Source organism: Neoarius graeffei, chromosome 3, assembly GCF_027579695.1.
Source record: "Neoarius graeffei isolate fNeoGra1 chromosome 3, fNeoGra1.pri, whole genome shotgun sequence".
NCBI classification, from domain to species: Eukaryota; Metazoa; Chordata; class Actinopteri; order Siluriformes; family Ariidae; genus Neoarius; species Neoarius graeffei.
The window spans coordinates 1,008,078-1,024,108 of NC_083571.1; the positions used below are offsets into that span (position 1 = coordinate 1,008,078).

Genomic DNA, 16,031 nt, shown 5'->3' on the forward strand with positions numbered 1-16,031 from the left:
CTACACATGATCAAACTTTGTATCAAAATTTTGATGACTTTTTTGAACGTGTATGGGGCCCTGTAGGACAGTGAGAGAGCAGGAGCTGGGAGACATCTGACGTGGAAAGAGGGGGGGACGCAGAGAGCAAGGGGGAAGAGACAGGGAGTGTGGGGAGGGGTGGGAGGGGAAGGAAGGCATGGTGAAGGAGTTGCAGATGGATATGATCTTTTCCTCAAAAAAGACCACAAAGTCCTCTGCAGTGATGGAGAACTGAGGTGCAGCTGGTGGAGAGTTGAGGAGAGAAGAGAAAACAGAAAACAGTTGATGAGGGTTGGAGATGGAGGTCTGAATTTTGAAGTGATAAAACTTGATCTTGGCCAATTTGAATGAGGCTGTGAACTCAGCAAGGAGGGCCTGGTAGCTAGACAGGTCAGCAGGAGCTCTGGGTTTTTTCTAGTTCCTGTCTGCTGCATGTAGATCGATTCTGTTGGAGTGAAGTGTTTCGGACATCCAGGGACTAGGAGGGGAAGATCTTGCTGGTCTGGAGACAAGCAGAGATAATGTGTCAAGTGTTGAGGAGAGTAGGGAGGATGCAGCAGACTCAGTAGGGAGACTGGCAAAGGATTCAAGTGGGTGGAGGGAAACAGTGACGGAGATAAGGGAGGAGGGAGAGAGGGAGTGGAGGTTATGACGGACTGTAACAGTGGGGGTAGGAGGGGGACGATGGGTGGAGCGGAAGAGGGAGGAAGAATGAAATGAAGTGGTGGTCAGAGAGATGGAGAGGGGGAACTGTGGGATCTGAGGGAGATCAGGTTGAGAAGGTTGCCAACTTTATGGACTGGAGGTGAGTTCAGCAGGGAGAGATCAAAGGAGCGGAGTAGGATGTCCAGTTCATCAAAGAAACAGCTCACGGGGCCAGGAGGGCAATAAACACCAACAGCAGTGAGTGAGTGAGTGAGTGAGTGATGAGGCGCGGTCTCTCCACAGAGTGAGAAGAAAACACAGGAGAGTCAACGAACCGCGCTGTGCTGTAGTTTCACTTCTGTCCTTTAGGGGGCAGGCGCGCGGCGCTCAGAGCGGGGAAAAACCCGGAAGTGCCGAAGAAGAAGCAGCAGCAGCAGGATCAGTAGCGGCGTCGACAAGATGGCGGACGGCAGAGAGAAAGGGCTCCAGGATTACAGGAAGAAATTACTGGAGCATAAAGAGATCGACGGGCGGCTGAAGGAGTGTGAGTGACGCAGCGGGGAGATTAGGGAAATTACCCGGGGAGGGCTTCAGCGGGGGTTCGGCGGGATACCGGGGGATCAGTGTGCGGCGCAGTGCAGCGCGCTGTGTCATCATCCACCATACACTACACACACACACACACACACACACACGATACACTACACCATACACACACTTACACACACCCTTACACACACCCTTACACTACACCATACACACACACACACACACCATACACTACACACACACCATCAACTACACCATACACTACACCATACACACACACACACCATACACTACACACACACACACACACACCATACACTACACCATACACACACACACACACACACACACACACCATACACTACACCATACACACACACACACACACACACACACACTTACCATACACTACACCATACACACACACACACACACACACACACACACCATACACTACACCATACACACACACACACACCATACACACACCATACACTACACCATACACACACACACTTACACACACCCTTACACACACCATACACTACACACACACCATCAACTACACCATACACACACACACACACACACCATACACACACCATACACTACACCATACACACACACACACACACACACACACTTACACACACCCTTACACACACCATACACTACACACACACCATCAACTACACCATACACACACACACACCATACACTACACCATACACACACACACACACCATACACACACCATACACTACACCATACACACACACACACACACACTTACACACACCCTTACACACACCATACACTACACACACACACACACCATACACACACACACTTACACACACCATACACTACACCATACACACACACTTACACACACCATACACTACACCATACACACACACACACACACACACCATACACTACACCATACACACACACACACACACACTTACACACACCATACACTACACCATACACACACACACACACCCTTACACACACCATACACTACACACACACCATACACACACACACACACTTACACACACCATACACTACACCATACACACACACTTACACACACCATACACTACACCATACACACACACACACACACACCATACACTACACCATACACACACACACACACACACACACTTACACACACCATACACTACACCATACACACACACACACACACACCATACACTACACCATACACACACACACACACACACACACTTACACACACCATACACTACACCATACACACACACACACACTTACACACACCCTTACACACACCATACACTACACACACACACACACCATACACACACACACACTTACACACACCATACACTACACCATACACACACACTTACACACACCATACACTACACCATACACACACACACACACACACTTACACACACCCTTACACACACCATACACTACACCATACACACACACACACACACTATTACACACCACACCATCAACTACACCATACACACACACACACACACCATCCACACACCATCAACTACACACACACACACTATTACACACACACACACACTATTACACACACACCATACACACACACACACCACACACACACACCATCAACTACACACACACACACTATTACACACACACCACACACCATCCACTACACCATACCATACACACACACACTATTACACACAACATTCACTATTACACACACACACCATACACTATTACACACACCATACACTATTACACACACCATACACTATTACACACACCATACACTATTACACACACCATACACTATTACACACATGGAGAGAGAGAGAGAGAGATGAAATAAACTAAACTGACCTAAAGTTCTTTGCTGTCCTGTTTTGCTGCCCTCTGTGGTGTTGCAGTGAGGGAGCAGCTGAAGGAACTCACCAAGCAGTACGAGAAATCTGAGAATGACCTCAAAGCGCTGCAGAGTGTGGGACAGGTGAGCAAACAGAGGAACAACACACCGCAGCAGCAGCGCTGTCTGGGTTAAAACACTAGATTTAGAGGAGCAGTGTGAGTAAGTGTTGATGGATATAACCTTCAGGAAGTTTTCATGTTGTGGTTCCTAGATTTACATAATTTACTGCAGTGCGAGCGCTGTGTATTCAGAGATGATGGAGCTGTACATTTCTAAAGCTCCTTACACACACGAAATCTGCTAATGTATCAGGTAAAAACAACACGGAGCACGTTAAACAAAATCCTAGTCAGTCTTTCCTAAAAACACAACACTTTTCCTTCCTACCTGACTGTATTTATTAATGGGATGTTACGGCGTGTGAACCATGTGACACCGGATATGACGTATAATTCGCACAACGGTGAGTCCATTGCAGCGAAAAGCCCAAACCGAGACATTAGTGAGTTACTGAGTAACACAGCACCAGTAGAACTCCATCACATCTCTGAATTCGCCTGCAGGTCTGATTGACTGGAGACGGAGAAGGTACTTGAGGAAAAATGTTCCGTCACACTCTGACCACATCATCGTTTACACCAGCAATGTAATCATTAATGTTACTGGATCACCAAGGGATGGGTAAAGATTTCAGCTGTACTGTTTTGTTTCCATTCCCACCCAGCACCGCTGAGTGCGAGTGTACGCAGGGATCCTGTACGCGGACGACGATGTTCTGTGCTCTAAATCGTTGTATGAGGCCAAAGAAGTTTTGAATATAATCAGTGAGACCTGCAAGTGTTCTGGACTGATGATATCTTTCAAGAAGACCAAACCCCAGATATTCAGCGATCAGGTGCTTGTGAAGGAGCCGACTTTGTTTGGTACAACCGGTCAAACCTTTGAGAACGTGAGCGAGTTTAAATATCTTGGGAAAGTTGTAATGAATACAGACGACGGTTGTTTCATCAAACAGCATGTGGCAGCCAAGTTCCCCAAGTGGGGTGGGGTGGGGTGGGGTGTCCGTGTCCACGAGACAGAAGGTCTCGGAAGCGTGCGTTCAGTTGTGACTGACCTACAGCACACAAGCATGGTTCTCAACTGAGCAACAAATGGCAAAGCTGAAGTTTATGGGCATCGTGTAGTGAAGGGTGGTTGGTGCTGGAAGGTTTCCGATGAGAAGGATGAAACGGTTCACTTTGTGTATTCAGAGGAAAACATCTTGAAAAATAATGAAGCCCATCAGAGATACGATCACTGTGCAGTGTCTGAAACGCATTGCTCAGGTCACATTTGAATTGTGGCCAAGAAACGATCACACAGGTCCTTGGCTGAAAATTGCGAATCGGCTCAAGCCGTCCAAACGGGAGTTCAGCAGGTGAATTCATTTGCTTTGGCCCGCCTCCAGGGCGGTGATTATCACTGTAGCAGAACTGTGAGTGCGGTATAAACAACGCGAGAAAAGTGATATTCTACAGAGTGTGTGAGATTATAATGAGGTTATAATGTGCTAGTTTGTGTCCTGTAGGTGTAGTGTGCAGTTCCCCTGCAGTCTGAGGGCTGGTCATTACAGTCAGGATCGCGGACCGCACCTTTAATCACTCTGTTGGAGTTGATGAGTTTAAAAGAATAATGTTGAGTGCCAATATTTATGCACAGCACCCAGTTCAGCTGCTTATTGACATGTAATACAGTGTAGTGTAGTGGTGTGTTTAGTTCATGAGTGATTTTAAAAACATGATTAAAAGGTGTTTGTTTATTTAACCTGTGTGTGTGTGTGTGTGTGTGTGTGTGTGTAGATTGTGGGCGAGGTGTTGAAGCAGCTGACGGAGGAAAAGTGTAAGTGTGTGTTTGGACTGTTCTCATCATTACGGCTTGTGTGTACACACTCCACTGACAACTGTGTGTGTTTCAGTTATTGTTAAAGCCACGAATGGTCCACGCTACGTGGTGGGCTGCAGGAGACAGGTAAACACCCCTGCTGTGTGATGTCACTTCCTGTGTGTGTGTGTTCTTGTGTGTGTTCTGATGTTGCTGATTTATTTTATTTTTTTAGCTGGACAAGACGAAGCTGAAGCCTGGGACCCGAGTGGCACTGGACATGACCACCCTCACCATCATGAGGTGTACACACACACACACACACACACACTGCCCCTAGTGGTATCTTGAAACGTGAGGTAAGGCCAGCTTCACTCACTGCTGTAACACCGTGTGTGTGTGTGTGTGTGTGTGTGTGTGTGTGTGTGTGTGTGTGTGTCAGGTATTTGCCCCGTGAAGTGGACCCGTTGGTGTATAACATGTCTCATGAGGACCCAGGAAGTGTGTCTTACTCTGAGATTGGAGGATTATCAGAACAGATCAGAGAGCTCCGAGAGGTGGGAACTCACACACATGCATACTCCCTGTCCAGTGTTTAAGTCAGTGTTGAGTACCGTATTTTTCGGACTATAAGTCGCACTTTTTTCATGGTTCGGCTGGCCATGCGACTTATACTCCGGTGCGACATATATATGTTTTTGTTTTGTTTTTTTCACCGCGGAATAACTGGAGCTGATGCTGAGTCTGACGACAGCCACGCAGAAGAAGAGGAAACGGCGCTTCATCTGCCGCTGGAGGCAGAGTTGTTCAGAAGCGACACCGAGGATGAGGAATTCAATGGATTTGCTGATTTGGAGGGAAATCATCAGCTTGATAAACTTGATTGACCTGTGTTTTATTATTAATGATAGGCCTATAGTTATTTAAATAAGTTATGTAGTGATTTTAGGCAGTGCTTAATTTGTGAAGTGGGAGGTCCCGGAACGCAGGAGGTGGGTGGGTCCGGCGACTCAAAAAAAAAAAAAAAGGCGGGGGATGGTTTACTATAACTTTACGCACATGCGCTTATTGTGTGTGTAAAATAATAATAATGATAATATCAGACATTATGATCTTAGAAAACGCTTTAGTGACACAGTTACAGACAGTAATATGTCGTGATATTATATTATAAAATATTAATTTTTATTAGTCTATATCTTAAATTATATATTACATTTATCTTCTAAAATAACAGACTGTACTTATTTCACCATTGGAGATTAGATCACACAAGGCATGAGTTAAATGACTCATTTTAAGGATTTAAGTAGGGGATTTAAAAGCGGTTGTTGTTGGTTTTTTTTCACTAGACGGTTGTTTTTACTACCGTACCTGTCTTTGGAGATGATATACCTGTAGCCTACTTGACCTCTGATTTAATGAAATAAAATTTGACAAAAATGAAGAATGACTCTCCTCGATGATGACTACAGCTTTAATAACAAAAATGAAAGAGCCATGGGGCGATAATAAGCCCTAACGGTAAAAATATTCTAAAAGCAAACTGATTAATGCATCAGTAATAGGCTACTAATATTAGTTATAATAATAATATGGGCTATTAGTAATAACGATAGTGATAGTATTAAAGATAGTAGTAGATATTTAAAATAATCAGACGAGGCTACTTACAGGGCAAAGGGCGCGTTATCACTGCTCAGCTGTTCGTTTATTAAATAAACAATGCAGTCGCACAGTAACCACGCACCGCTTATCAGATACAATCACAGATTCTATGGATAGAATAACCCTTCAAAAAAGTGCGACTTATAGTCCGGTGCGACGTATATATGTTTTTTTCGTCTTCATAATGCATTTTTTGGCTGATGCGACTTAAACTCCGGAGCGACGTATAGTCCGGAAAATACGGTAGTAAACATACAGGAGACACCCTCTCTGACTATTACAGCCAATCAGATGCACTGTAGCTTCAGCTAATTTACATAACATTCAGTAAATTGTATTGTGTCCCAGTTCACTGTAGAGACGACATTAGAGGCTGCAGTGCATTGTGGGTAAACTGTACATATTTAGATAGAACACTAAACATTACACTGACTTGCAGCTAATGCAGTACCTAGTGTGTGTGTGTGTGTGTGTGTGTAGGTGATTGAGCTGCCTCTGACGAACCCTGAGCTGTTCCAGCGTGTGGGCATCATCCCCCCAAAAGGCTGCCTGCTCTACGGACCTCCAGGTGTGTGTGTGTGTGTTTAAAAGATTGAGTGTGATATCACCCAGTGCCAAGTGCACTTGGTGTAACGTGTGTGTGTGTGTGTGTGTAAAACACAGGCACTGGGAAAACCCTGTTAGCGAGAGCTGTGGCCAGTCAGCTGGACTGCAACTTCCTCAAGGTAAACTTTATCATCTCACACACACACACACTCTCACAGTGCAGTGCATTATGGGTAACACACTATAAATAATAGGCGGTGTATGAGTGTATATGGCGGTGTGTGTGTGTAGGTGGTGTCGAGCTCCATCGTGGATAAGTATATCGGTGAAAGCGCTCGGCTGATCAGAGAGATGTTTAATTACGCTCGAGATCATCAGCCCTGCATCATCTTCATGGACGAGATCGACGCCATTGGTAACCTCAATCACACCTCACGCTACACGCTACACAGCCCGCTGTCTCACTCTCATCACTGAGTGTGTGTGTGCTTTCAGGTGGACGGCGTTTCTCTGAGGGAACGTCAGCAGATCGTGAGATCCAGAGAACCCTGATGGAGGTGATTATTACCGTCTCACTGCCTTCTGGGAAAAAACACCAATTCTGTGGGGCCGCTGTAATCAGGGTGTCCGCGGAGTCTAAACAAGTCTAAAATTACACATTTTCAATTTTAGGCCTAAAAAAGTCTAAAATACAGAGAGATTTTGCACTGTTGGTCTAAAATCTCATTTGGGTAATTTAAGACCTCGGTAAATCTTCCCGGAAGTTCCTTTCAGCATCTAGATGTCACCCGGGATTGGTTGGCATCTCGGTGCTGAAAGGAACTTCCGGGAAGATTTTCTAGTTTCGGTTGTGTTGCCAGATTGGGCGGTTTTAAGTGTGTTTTGGTGGGTTTTGAACATATTTTGGGCTGGAAAACATCAGCAGTATCTGGCAACACTGCGAAGATTTTCTAGTTTTGGTTTACAGCGCTGACTCAGTTCGTGCAATCGCTGGTGTTGCGTAGGCGACCGTGTAAGCTCTGTCAATTTCAGCGACAAATTAAAAATAGAAGTGGACGAATTGGTTCCTAAAAGAACTAGTAAGGGGTCAGTCATCTGGCGTTTTTTTGGATATTGTGAGGAGGACGTGGAACAGCAAATGCCAGTTTGTAAAGTGTGCAAAAAAACCTGTCCTCACGAAAGGCAGCAGCACGACAAATATGTTCCATAAACTCACCCGGTACAGTATGCAGAGTCTCTTAAACTCCGAACTACTTGCCCACGAGCTAAACAAATGACCCCAGCGGCCTCGTTCTCCAAAGCCCCCCGTATGAGAAAACGAGTCAGAGATGGAGAGCTATAACGGATGCAATCACTCACTTCATTGCTGAAGACATGATCCCAGTTAGTATAGTGGAAAAACCAGGCTTCCAAAAATTACTAAACACACTCGATCCCAAACATGAGTTGCCTGGTTGCAGACATTTTACAGAGAAGGCAATACCGGAATTCTACACATCTGAGAGGCAGAGCCAGAAAACATTCAGTTCAAAAGTGTGCAAAGAGGAAAATGATGTTTTGCAGATCTCTCTCTTCTCTCCCTCAATCTCTCTCTCTCTATTGTGAATGTTCCAGTGGTTCTCAGCAGTCAGGTTAAGAGCTTGGAGATCTATTTTTTAAATAATTTAATGAAAGAGCACTTTTCTTATTTAGGCTCAATGTCTCTCAGTGTTGAGCTGCACTTTATTGGTTTGAGCTCTGAGCAGCTCTGTATTGTTTTGCCCCTTTGTTGAAATTTTCAAGATTGTTTTTGCAGTTTGTGCCACATCTTTGTTGAATAAAAATAGTCTTATTTCAATTCAATTGTGATTAATCACCGACATGAAAATGTAAAATGTGTTGTTGAAAACCACCTGTAAAGTTAACCAAGAATGTTATTTAATCTGCAGGGATTGTAGTGAAAACAGTAAAGAGTAAAAGTTAGATTTCATGGGGTCCTTTAGAGGAGATTTAAATATATCGAGATATATATCGTATATCGTGAAATGGAGAAAATGTATCGGGATATTCATTTTTTCCCATATCGCACAGCCCTATTGTCACGGTTTGTAGCAAAATGGGCAAATGCAAGTTTAACGACTGCTGGCTTGAACGCAGTGATTTCGTAGACTGGTTAAAACGTGTACCAAACAATCCGTTTGAGGCGTACTGCACATTGTGCAAAAGAACACTCAAACTCAGCATCCTGGGTGTAAAGGCACCGGAATCGCACGTGAAAGCGGAGAAGCACCAGGCTGCCCATAAAAGTCTGCAACAACCGCATGCCATCACTCAATTTTGTTCACCGTTGTCAGTTCCAAGCACATCTCGAGACGGTGTATCAGCTAACTCCGTGCAAACTGTAACGTTACAACACGCAAACCGTACGGAATCGAACGCCTCATCCTCAAGTGATTTGCGGGACGTCTTTGGCTCCACTGCAACTTGGTTCCTCATTAATGCAAGAGCGCACCCTCGGGATGTAATGAGTGCGTTGGTGAATGATGATAAATTTTGTTATTGTAAAAGTAATTCAGACTCTCCCAATTTTTTTTTTTTTTTTTTTTTTGTGTGGCATAAGTCTTAAATTTAACCTGCTATGGTCTTAAAAAGGTCTTAAAAGTCTTAAATTGAACTTGTTCAAGCCTGCAGACACCCTGTGTAATGGAGTGTGTGTGTGTGTGTGTGTGTGTGTTAGCTCTTGAATCAGATGGACGGGTTTGACACTCTGCACCGTGTAAAGATGATCATGGCCACGAATCGTCCTGACACACTGGACCCGGCTCTGCTCCGGCCCGGCAGACTCGACAGGAAGATCCGTGAGAATTTTTTACATTTTATATCACACACACACACACACACACACACACACACACACACACACACACCATGCCTCACTGTATGTGTGTGAATTTCCATAATGAACCTCACACAGAGGAAGTGATGTAATAATCCACTCCACAGGTTCCCACTGTTTCCTTTAATCTCTGGTTTTGAACTGTTTATTACAGAAACAATGTTTATTTCTTTTATAAACGCAGATGAATCTATTTTCCGTTTGCTTCCTGTTGTTCAGATATCGAGTTGCCGAATGAGCAGGCTCGTCTGGACATCCTGAAGATCCACTCAGGTCCCATCACTAAACACGGAGACATCGGTGAGAATCACACTGATTTTTACACACACACACACACACACACACAGCTCATTTACACGTTTATTCTTTTCCCAATGTTTAATCTTCTCATTTCCGGAGGACTCTCCACCAGGGGGTGCTGCTGTGTAGGGGTTATTAAAGTATTTATTTTTACAAACTCTTGGGGGAAAAACTAGAGAGAATTTATTATTTTAATTCGCACAGAATTTAGTTTAACACTCCTGTAAGTGGAGAAACAAGCTAATGAAACGATAAAGCATATAAGTGATGGACTTTGATTATTTTCCTATAGCAGCATGTGCCCAAGTGTTTTAGTCCTCTTATACCTCAAAATAGGACACGTCATACATTTTACTTCTGAAAGTCGGAGAAACGAGTGACTTCCTGTTCTCACTTCTGTTATAGCAGCTATAAACTACAACAGCATTTTAGTGTCACTGTTTCAAAACAAATCTCAAGAGTAAAGTCGTGATATTTTGAGGGGAACCCCATAACCCTGTGACAGGTTGGTGCCGGGGATCAGAATTTTCCTCCGATCGGCGGATTTCTGACTTTTTCAGACCAAAATGATCGTTTTTGAGATCGATGTAAATCCGTTGAGAACTTTTCGGGGGTGTATGGTTAACGATCTGTGCTCACCTTATAATGAGTTGATTGTTGGTGGCTCCGGGTTAAAACACACTCGAGTCTTTCAACATGTCGTAATTAACCTTCACTTTTGCGACAATGTTGGACTTATTTGCGGTAGAATTTTCGTGAAATCCCATCGCGTGCGGTGTATAAACACAAGTGCACATGCTCTCCACGCGTGGCTTGCAATCGCCGTTCACCGACCGTACACACTGTTTGACGATACGCATTGGTAACATCGGAAAGACCCGTATTCAGGCGGGATGTTTTAGCGTATCGACGATGGCAAAAGCCCCAGATAAGAATGATAAAGGTGCAGGAATAAAGAACTGTTTTCGATGGGCTTGGTTAGAAAGAACACTGAATGCCGAGATCGACAAGCGGACTGTCACAACGAAGCTCGGCGATCACATACGGAAACTAGACGTCCCACGAAAAGCACTTTGCTTATTGTGTTCTGACACGATAAACTCCGCGAGTAGAGGGGCGAGGACTATCCAACTTCACATACACACCACCAAACACACAGGCAGGGCCAAAATTATTTTGCCTGTTTAATGATTCATTATTTTATAATGTATATCGCACAAATCAATGCCGTGGTGTGTGTGTGTGTCTCTTATAAATGAGGTTAGCTTGTCTAATGTAGCATGTTGGGGAGAATCATAGTATCATATCTATATTTCTGATAAAATTTTAGGTATGATAGCGTGTATAACTCTCCTACTTATTGCTCGTTTCATGGGGGGGAATTGCTGGCGTGTGCCGTGCGGGAGCGTCTGCCCACATTTTTTAGGCCGAGATGAACTTATAGTTTTTGATTTTAAAAAATTTCCAATATGTAATGCCCATTGTACACGCCTGTTCTTTAACTCAAACTCACCATCAGATTGCCCGTATGGTATCTGTATTACATTACACAACATCCTGTCCAGATAAAACCTCGTTAGTCCACACAACAGTTGAAAGGGAAGTGATGAGTGATGTTGAATGCTGCCTGCTTAATATGCAAGACCTCCTGCTACCATGATAACATCAGAAGAAAGCTTAAGAGAATGATATAACGGAACTTTTTTCTGGTTTGCACTTCATTGTAAAGGATTAGAGCATTCAAAGACATGAATAGCAAAAATGCAGAAATATAATACTGTAGAGCTCGTTTATATTAAAAGGTGCATTGATTTTTTTTTTTTTTAAATCATCAAATGTGAATTGATTAAAAACAAGTCTCTTGTACCATATTAATCATTTTCACCTGGGAGTCACCAAGAAGGGGAATTTATTTCCAAATACATTGCTACTTTTTGTTGATAAAATTAATGGTTTGGGGGTAAAAAAATAACCAAAAATCATTAGCCCCCGCCCCCTGGGCCCCGCTGGGTGCCTGCGGCCCCCAAACCCCCGGCTTTTTTCAGACTTTTTAAATATTTTTCATTCTCATCCCTGTGGTGCATATCACAGCAGAGAAAATAAAGACACATTTAATCTTCTGCTGCAGCTGCACCAGGTTAATATTACTACTCGAACCTTGAAATGACTTTTTTTTTTTTTTTCCTTCTAAATAAACACAAACCTGAAGGAAATGGTCTGTTTTGTTGTGGTCACCTTCAGGGCTGCACTCAGTACAACGTTACAGCATACACACTCGCCATGAGGCTTAACTTTATCATACTGATCCATCATTCTGATCATCTACACGCCCCTTCTGAACGGCACACACACATGAACCACTGATTGCCTTGAAGGTAACCACCACCTGCTGTTTCTCCTTCAATAAAAGAACAAATAACCTCATCAAATCTTCAGTGTCCCTCATTTTAACCTCAGACCATTTCCTGTACAAGTCCCTGGGAATGAGCTGTTACTATAGAGCACACATTCTGATTGGCTGATGTAGATCATGTGAGACACACCTCTGCTCAGAGGCCAGTAGTAAGTAGGTAATTTACTACTTTAACCAGCGCTGTCTCTGCTGTGATGAGGTCTAAATCCTGAAAGTTTACATGAATGTTATTCCTAAGCAAGTATGATCATAACTGTTGAGCTGCAGCCTTTTCTAGGATCTTGGAGATAAAGGGGTATATATTTTAAAATCAGTGGTTTAATAAACATTTTATTGTAAATATGAATGTGAATTTATTTTTGTTCAGATTATGAGGCGATTGTGAAACTGTCAGACGGGTTTAATGGAGCTGATCTGCGTAATGTCTGCACGGAAGCTGGTAAACTAAACCTCCAAGACATTTCACTCTGATCTGTAACTGATGATGTGTGTGTACAGCGTGTTAATGCGTGTATGTGTTCCTCCGTAGGGATGTTTGCTATTCGTGCTGATCGGGATTTTGTCACTCAGGAGGACTTTATGAAGGCGGTGAGGAAAGTCGCAGACTCCAAAAAGCTTGAATCCAAACTGGATTATAAACCAGTCTAAAGTAAAACCTCAGCTCGCTCACACACACACACACACACACACACAGTGACTGAGCTGAGGAAACGTTTTCATTCTTTTTGTATTTAGTATAATGTAGGGAGTTCAGTTTTCAACGCGGGCCACGCCTTGTGTGTTTGTGTGTAAAACCATCACTACTCTTCACAAGGCTTCCACCGCAGTGAGTGTGCGCCGCCTTCAGGGCCCTAGTTGTGTGTTTATTAGGCTGCAGCGGTGTCGTGAACACACTGTTGTGATATCAGCGCTGACTTTGTGTTTAATCTCAAATAAATCATTACACATTGTTTATCGTCTCATTAAATTTTCATACTGAATCAGTGTGTCCTCTTTCTTTACAGAGATTAATCACTCATTTAAATATTCCTTCATGAGGAGGTACAGCTCCTTAATATTAATCCAAACTTAACGCTTCTGACTGTAAAGTTGAATTCTGGGTAAAATGTTCTGTTGGAGTTTGGAGACGTTGCACTGCTGCGTGCACACTGTGTGTCCTGTGTGTAAACGTTCTGCTGAGATCAGAAGCGTCCTCCGTTTTATGATTCCGGAGATCGCTGAAGCAAACAAGCAGCAATATCACGTGACCACCATGGGGCGTGTCCGAGCAACCTGTGGGCGAATGTGGTGGACTCGGCTCTCCCTCCAGCAGAAACGGAAAACCGGCCGAGTGAGTGCAACTGTAAGGTAAAGCAAGGTTCGAGAACGTGTCATTTTTATGCCTCCGCCATCGTAAGTTGCGGGAGGCATTATGTTTTCGGGTTGTCCGTCCTGAAACCTTGTGATCCGTGCGTGCGTCTGTCCTGAAACCTTGTGAACGCAATATCTCTAAGGCTAATGAAAGGAATTTCACCAAACTTTCACCGTTTGTGCGCTTTGGGACAAACATGAACTGATTAGATTTTGAGATCAAAAGGTCAAGGTCACTGTGAGGTCAAATGTCTGTCCGAAAACCTTGTGAACACAATATCTCCAAGGCTGATACAAGTAATTTCACCAGGTCAAGATTACTGTGAGGTCCATTCCCAAATCACACCTTAATAAGGCGTGGTCTACCAGGTGGAGGCGTACCCATCGACGCTGTTGGCGTCGAGTTCTATCTAGTTCTAGACAGATAACTAAATCATTGTAGCTAGCGCTTAGCTATCTTAAGGCCCGGTCACACAGCGCTTTACGGCTTTATCACGGCCAAAACCCGTCAAAAAGTGCTCTCCCGTGAAGCAGACGATATTGTTCGTGTTGATGTCGAAGTTAAGACGTGTTACAGTCGATATACAGACGTGACAGGACGCAGGGGAAAATCGGAACGGCGTCGGACGCGGCAAAAAGTTTTGGACTGCTCAAAACTTTAGACCGCGGACAACCACGGCCGGCACACGTGGTAAAGACGTGCAACACAGGTGAAAAACGTGATAATCAGTGTCCCGGCCGTTATTAAAACTTGGGGAGACGTGGTAAGACGCGAAAGTTTGGCGGTCTATCACGGGCAGAGCACGGTCATCGGACGGGTGTTACGCGTTGGTATCACGGGATATAGCGTGTGTTTAGCGGCTTATCACTGAGAAATGGATTTTTCCGCGTACATAGCACTGTCTAAGCCCGTTAAACGACGTCTCAAGTTCTAAATTCGATTGATCACTGTCTAATCACTTCTGCATCACTTCTGATTTGCGGCATGTAAATACCGTAATTTTCTGAGACCTCGGCACTTGCAGTCTAGATGTCAAGGGGTGAACATGAACCCTCAACGCTGTGATGTCCTCATCTTAATGCTCCAGCACCAACAGAACCAACTGATACAGGCTCAACATATCCTACTGCTTTTATATGCGCAGCAAGCCGCTCTTCCAACGACGCTGAGCCGCGGTTACCCGTGATTTGGCAGTGCTATGGCAGTGAAACAGCCGCCGACGGCCATACCCCGTACAAAGCACGGCAAAGCCAAAATTGACCAAAAATTACCACTTACGACCACGTCCACCAGATTTTTGTATCTTTTTGTACGTGATATAGACGCGGAGTGCTGTGTGACCGGGCCTTTAGCCTTAGAGGGCATGGGCTCGACTCCCCAGTAGTGAGTACGGAGTTATAAACCTAATGTTCTGATCTTACAGAGAATGAATAAGAACACTAAAGCAATAACAGAAAAGATATAAATGTTCATCTTTTGTTTCATGGATCCATTTGTGAACGTCAACCACAAATTACATCCCGGCAACTCCGAACTCTGCGAGGTCGACGCAGAGTCACGATGTTTTCTTGATGGCGTTGCCATCTTGGTGTGACGCAGTTCCATAGTGATACTAATTAGCTAAAGCTCCTCCCTCACATTTGGCTGTTTCCTGTTTGCGTATGGCCGTACTGTTTACCTCAGGAGGGTCCCCGAACTGAGAAAAGTGACCCTCAGGACATCAAAATGATCACATCTCAGCCGCATGCTCGTGTTCTTGTGAGACAGAGGAAAATGTCACGCACAATAAAAAAAAAAGTAAATTTCAGCTGGCGTTACGGTCAGCACCTGTGGTTTGGGACTTTATAATAAGAACACGCCTCCGTAAGGA

The 16,031-nt window shown here is 44.2% G+C and overlaps 1 protein-coding gene across 1 annotated transcript; it reads left to right on the forward strand.

Moving 5' to 3' along the window:
• The first annotated feature begins 1,077 nt into the window (after nucleotides 1-1,077).
• Nucleotides 1,078-13,790, forward strand: psmc6 (proteasome 26S subunit, ATPase 6). The gene is made up of 14 exons (XM_060916206.1): nucleotides 1,078-1,210; nucleotides 3,150-3,229; nucleotides 4,987-5,026; nucleotides 5,103-5,155; nucleotides 5,244-5,311; nucleotides 5,451-5,565; nucleotides 7,157-7,244; nucleotides 7,340-7,401; nucleotides 7,514-7,637; nucleotides 7,718-7,779; nucleotides 9,939-10,059; nucleotides 10,317-10,397; nucleotides 13,178-13,249; nucleotides 13,340-13,790. The coding sequence occupies exons 1-14, from the start codon at nucleotides 1,126-1,128 to the stop codon at nucleotides 13,456-13,458; spliced, it is 1,170 nt and encodes a 389-aa protein (XP_060772189.1). The 5' UTR covers nucleotides 1,078-1,125; the 3' UTR covers nucleotides 13,459-13,790.
• The last annotated feature ends 2,241 nt before the right edge of the window (nucleotides 13,791-16,031 follow it).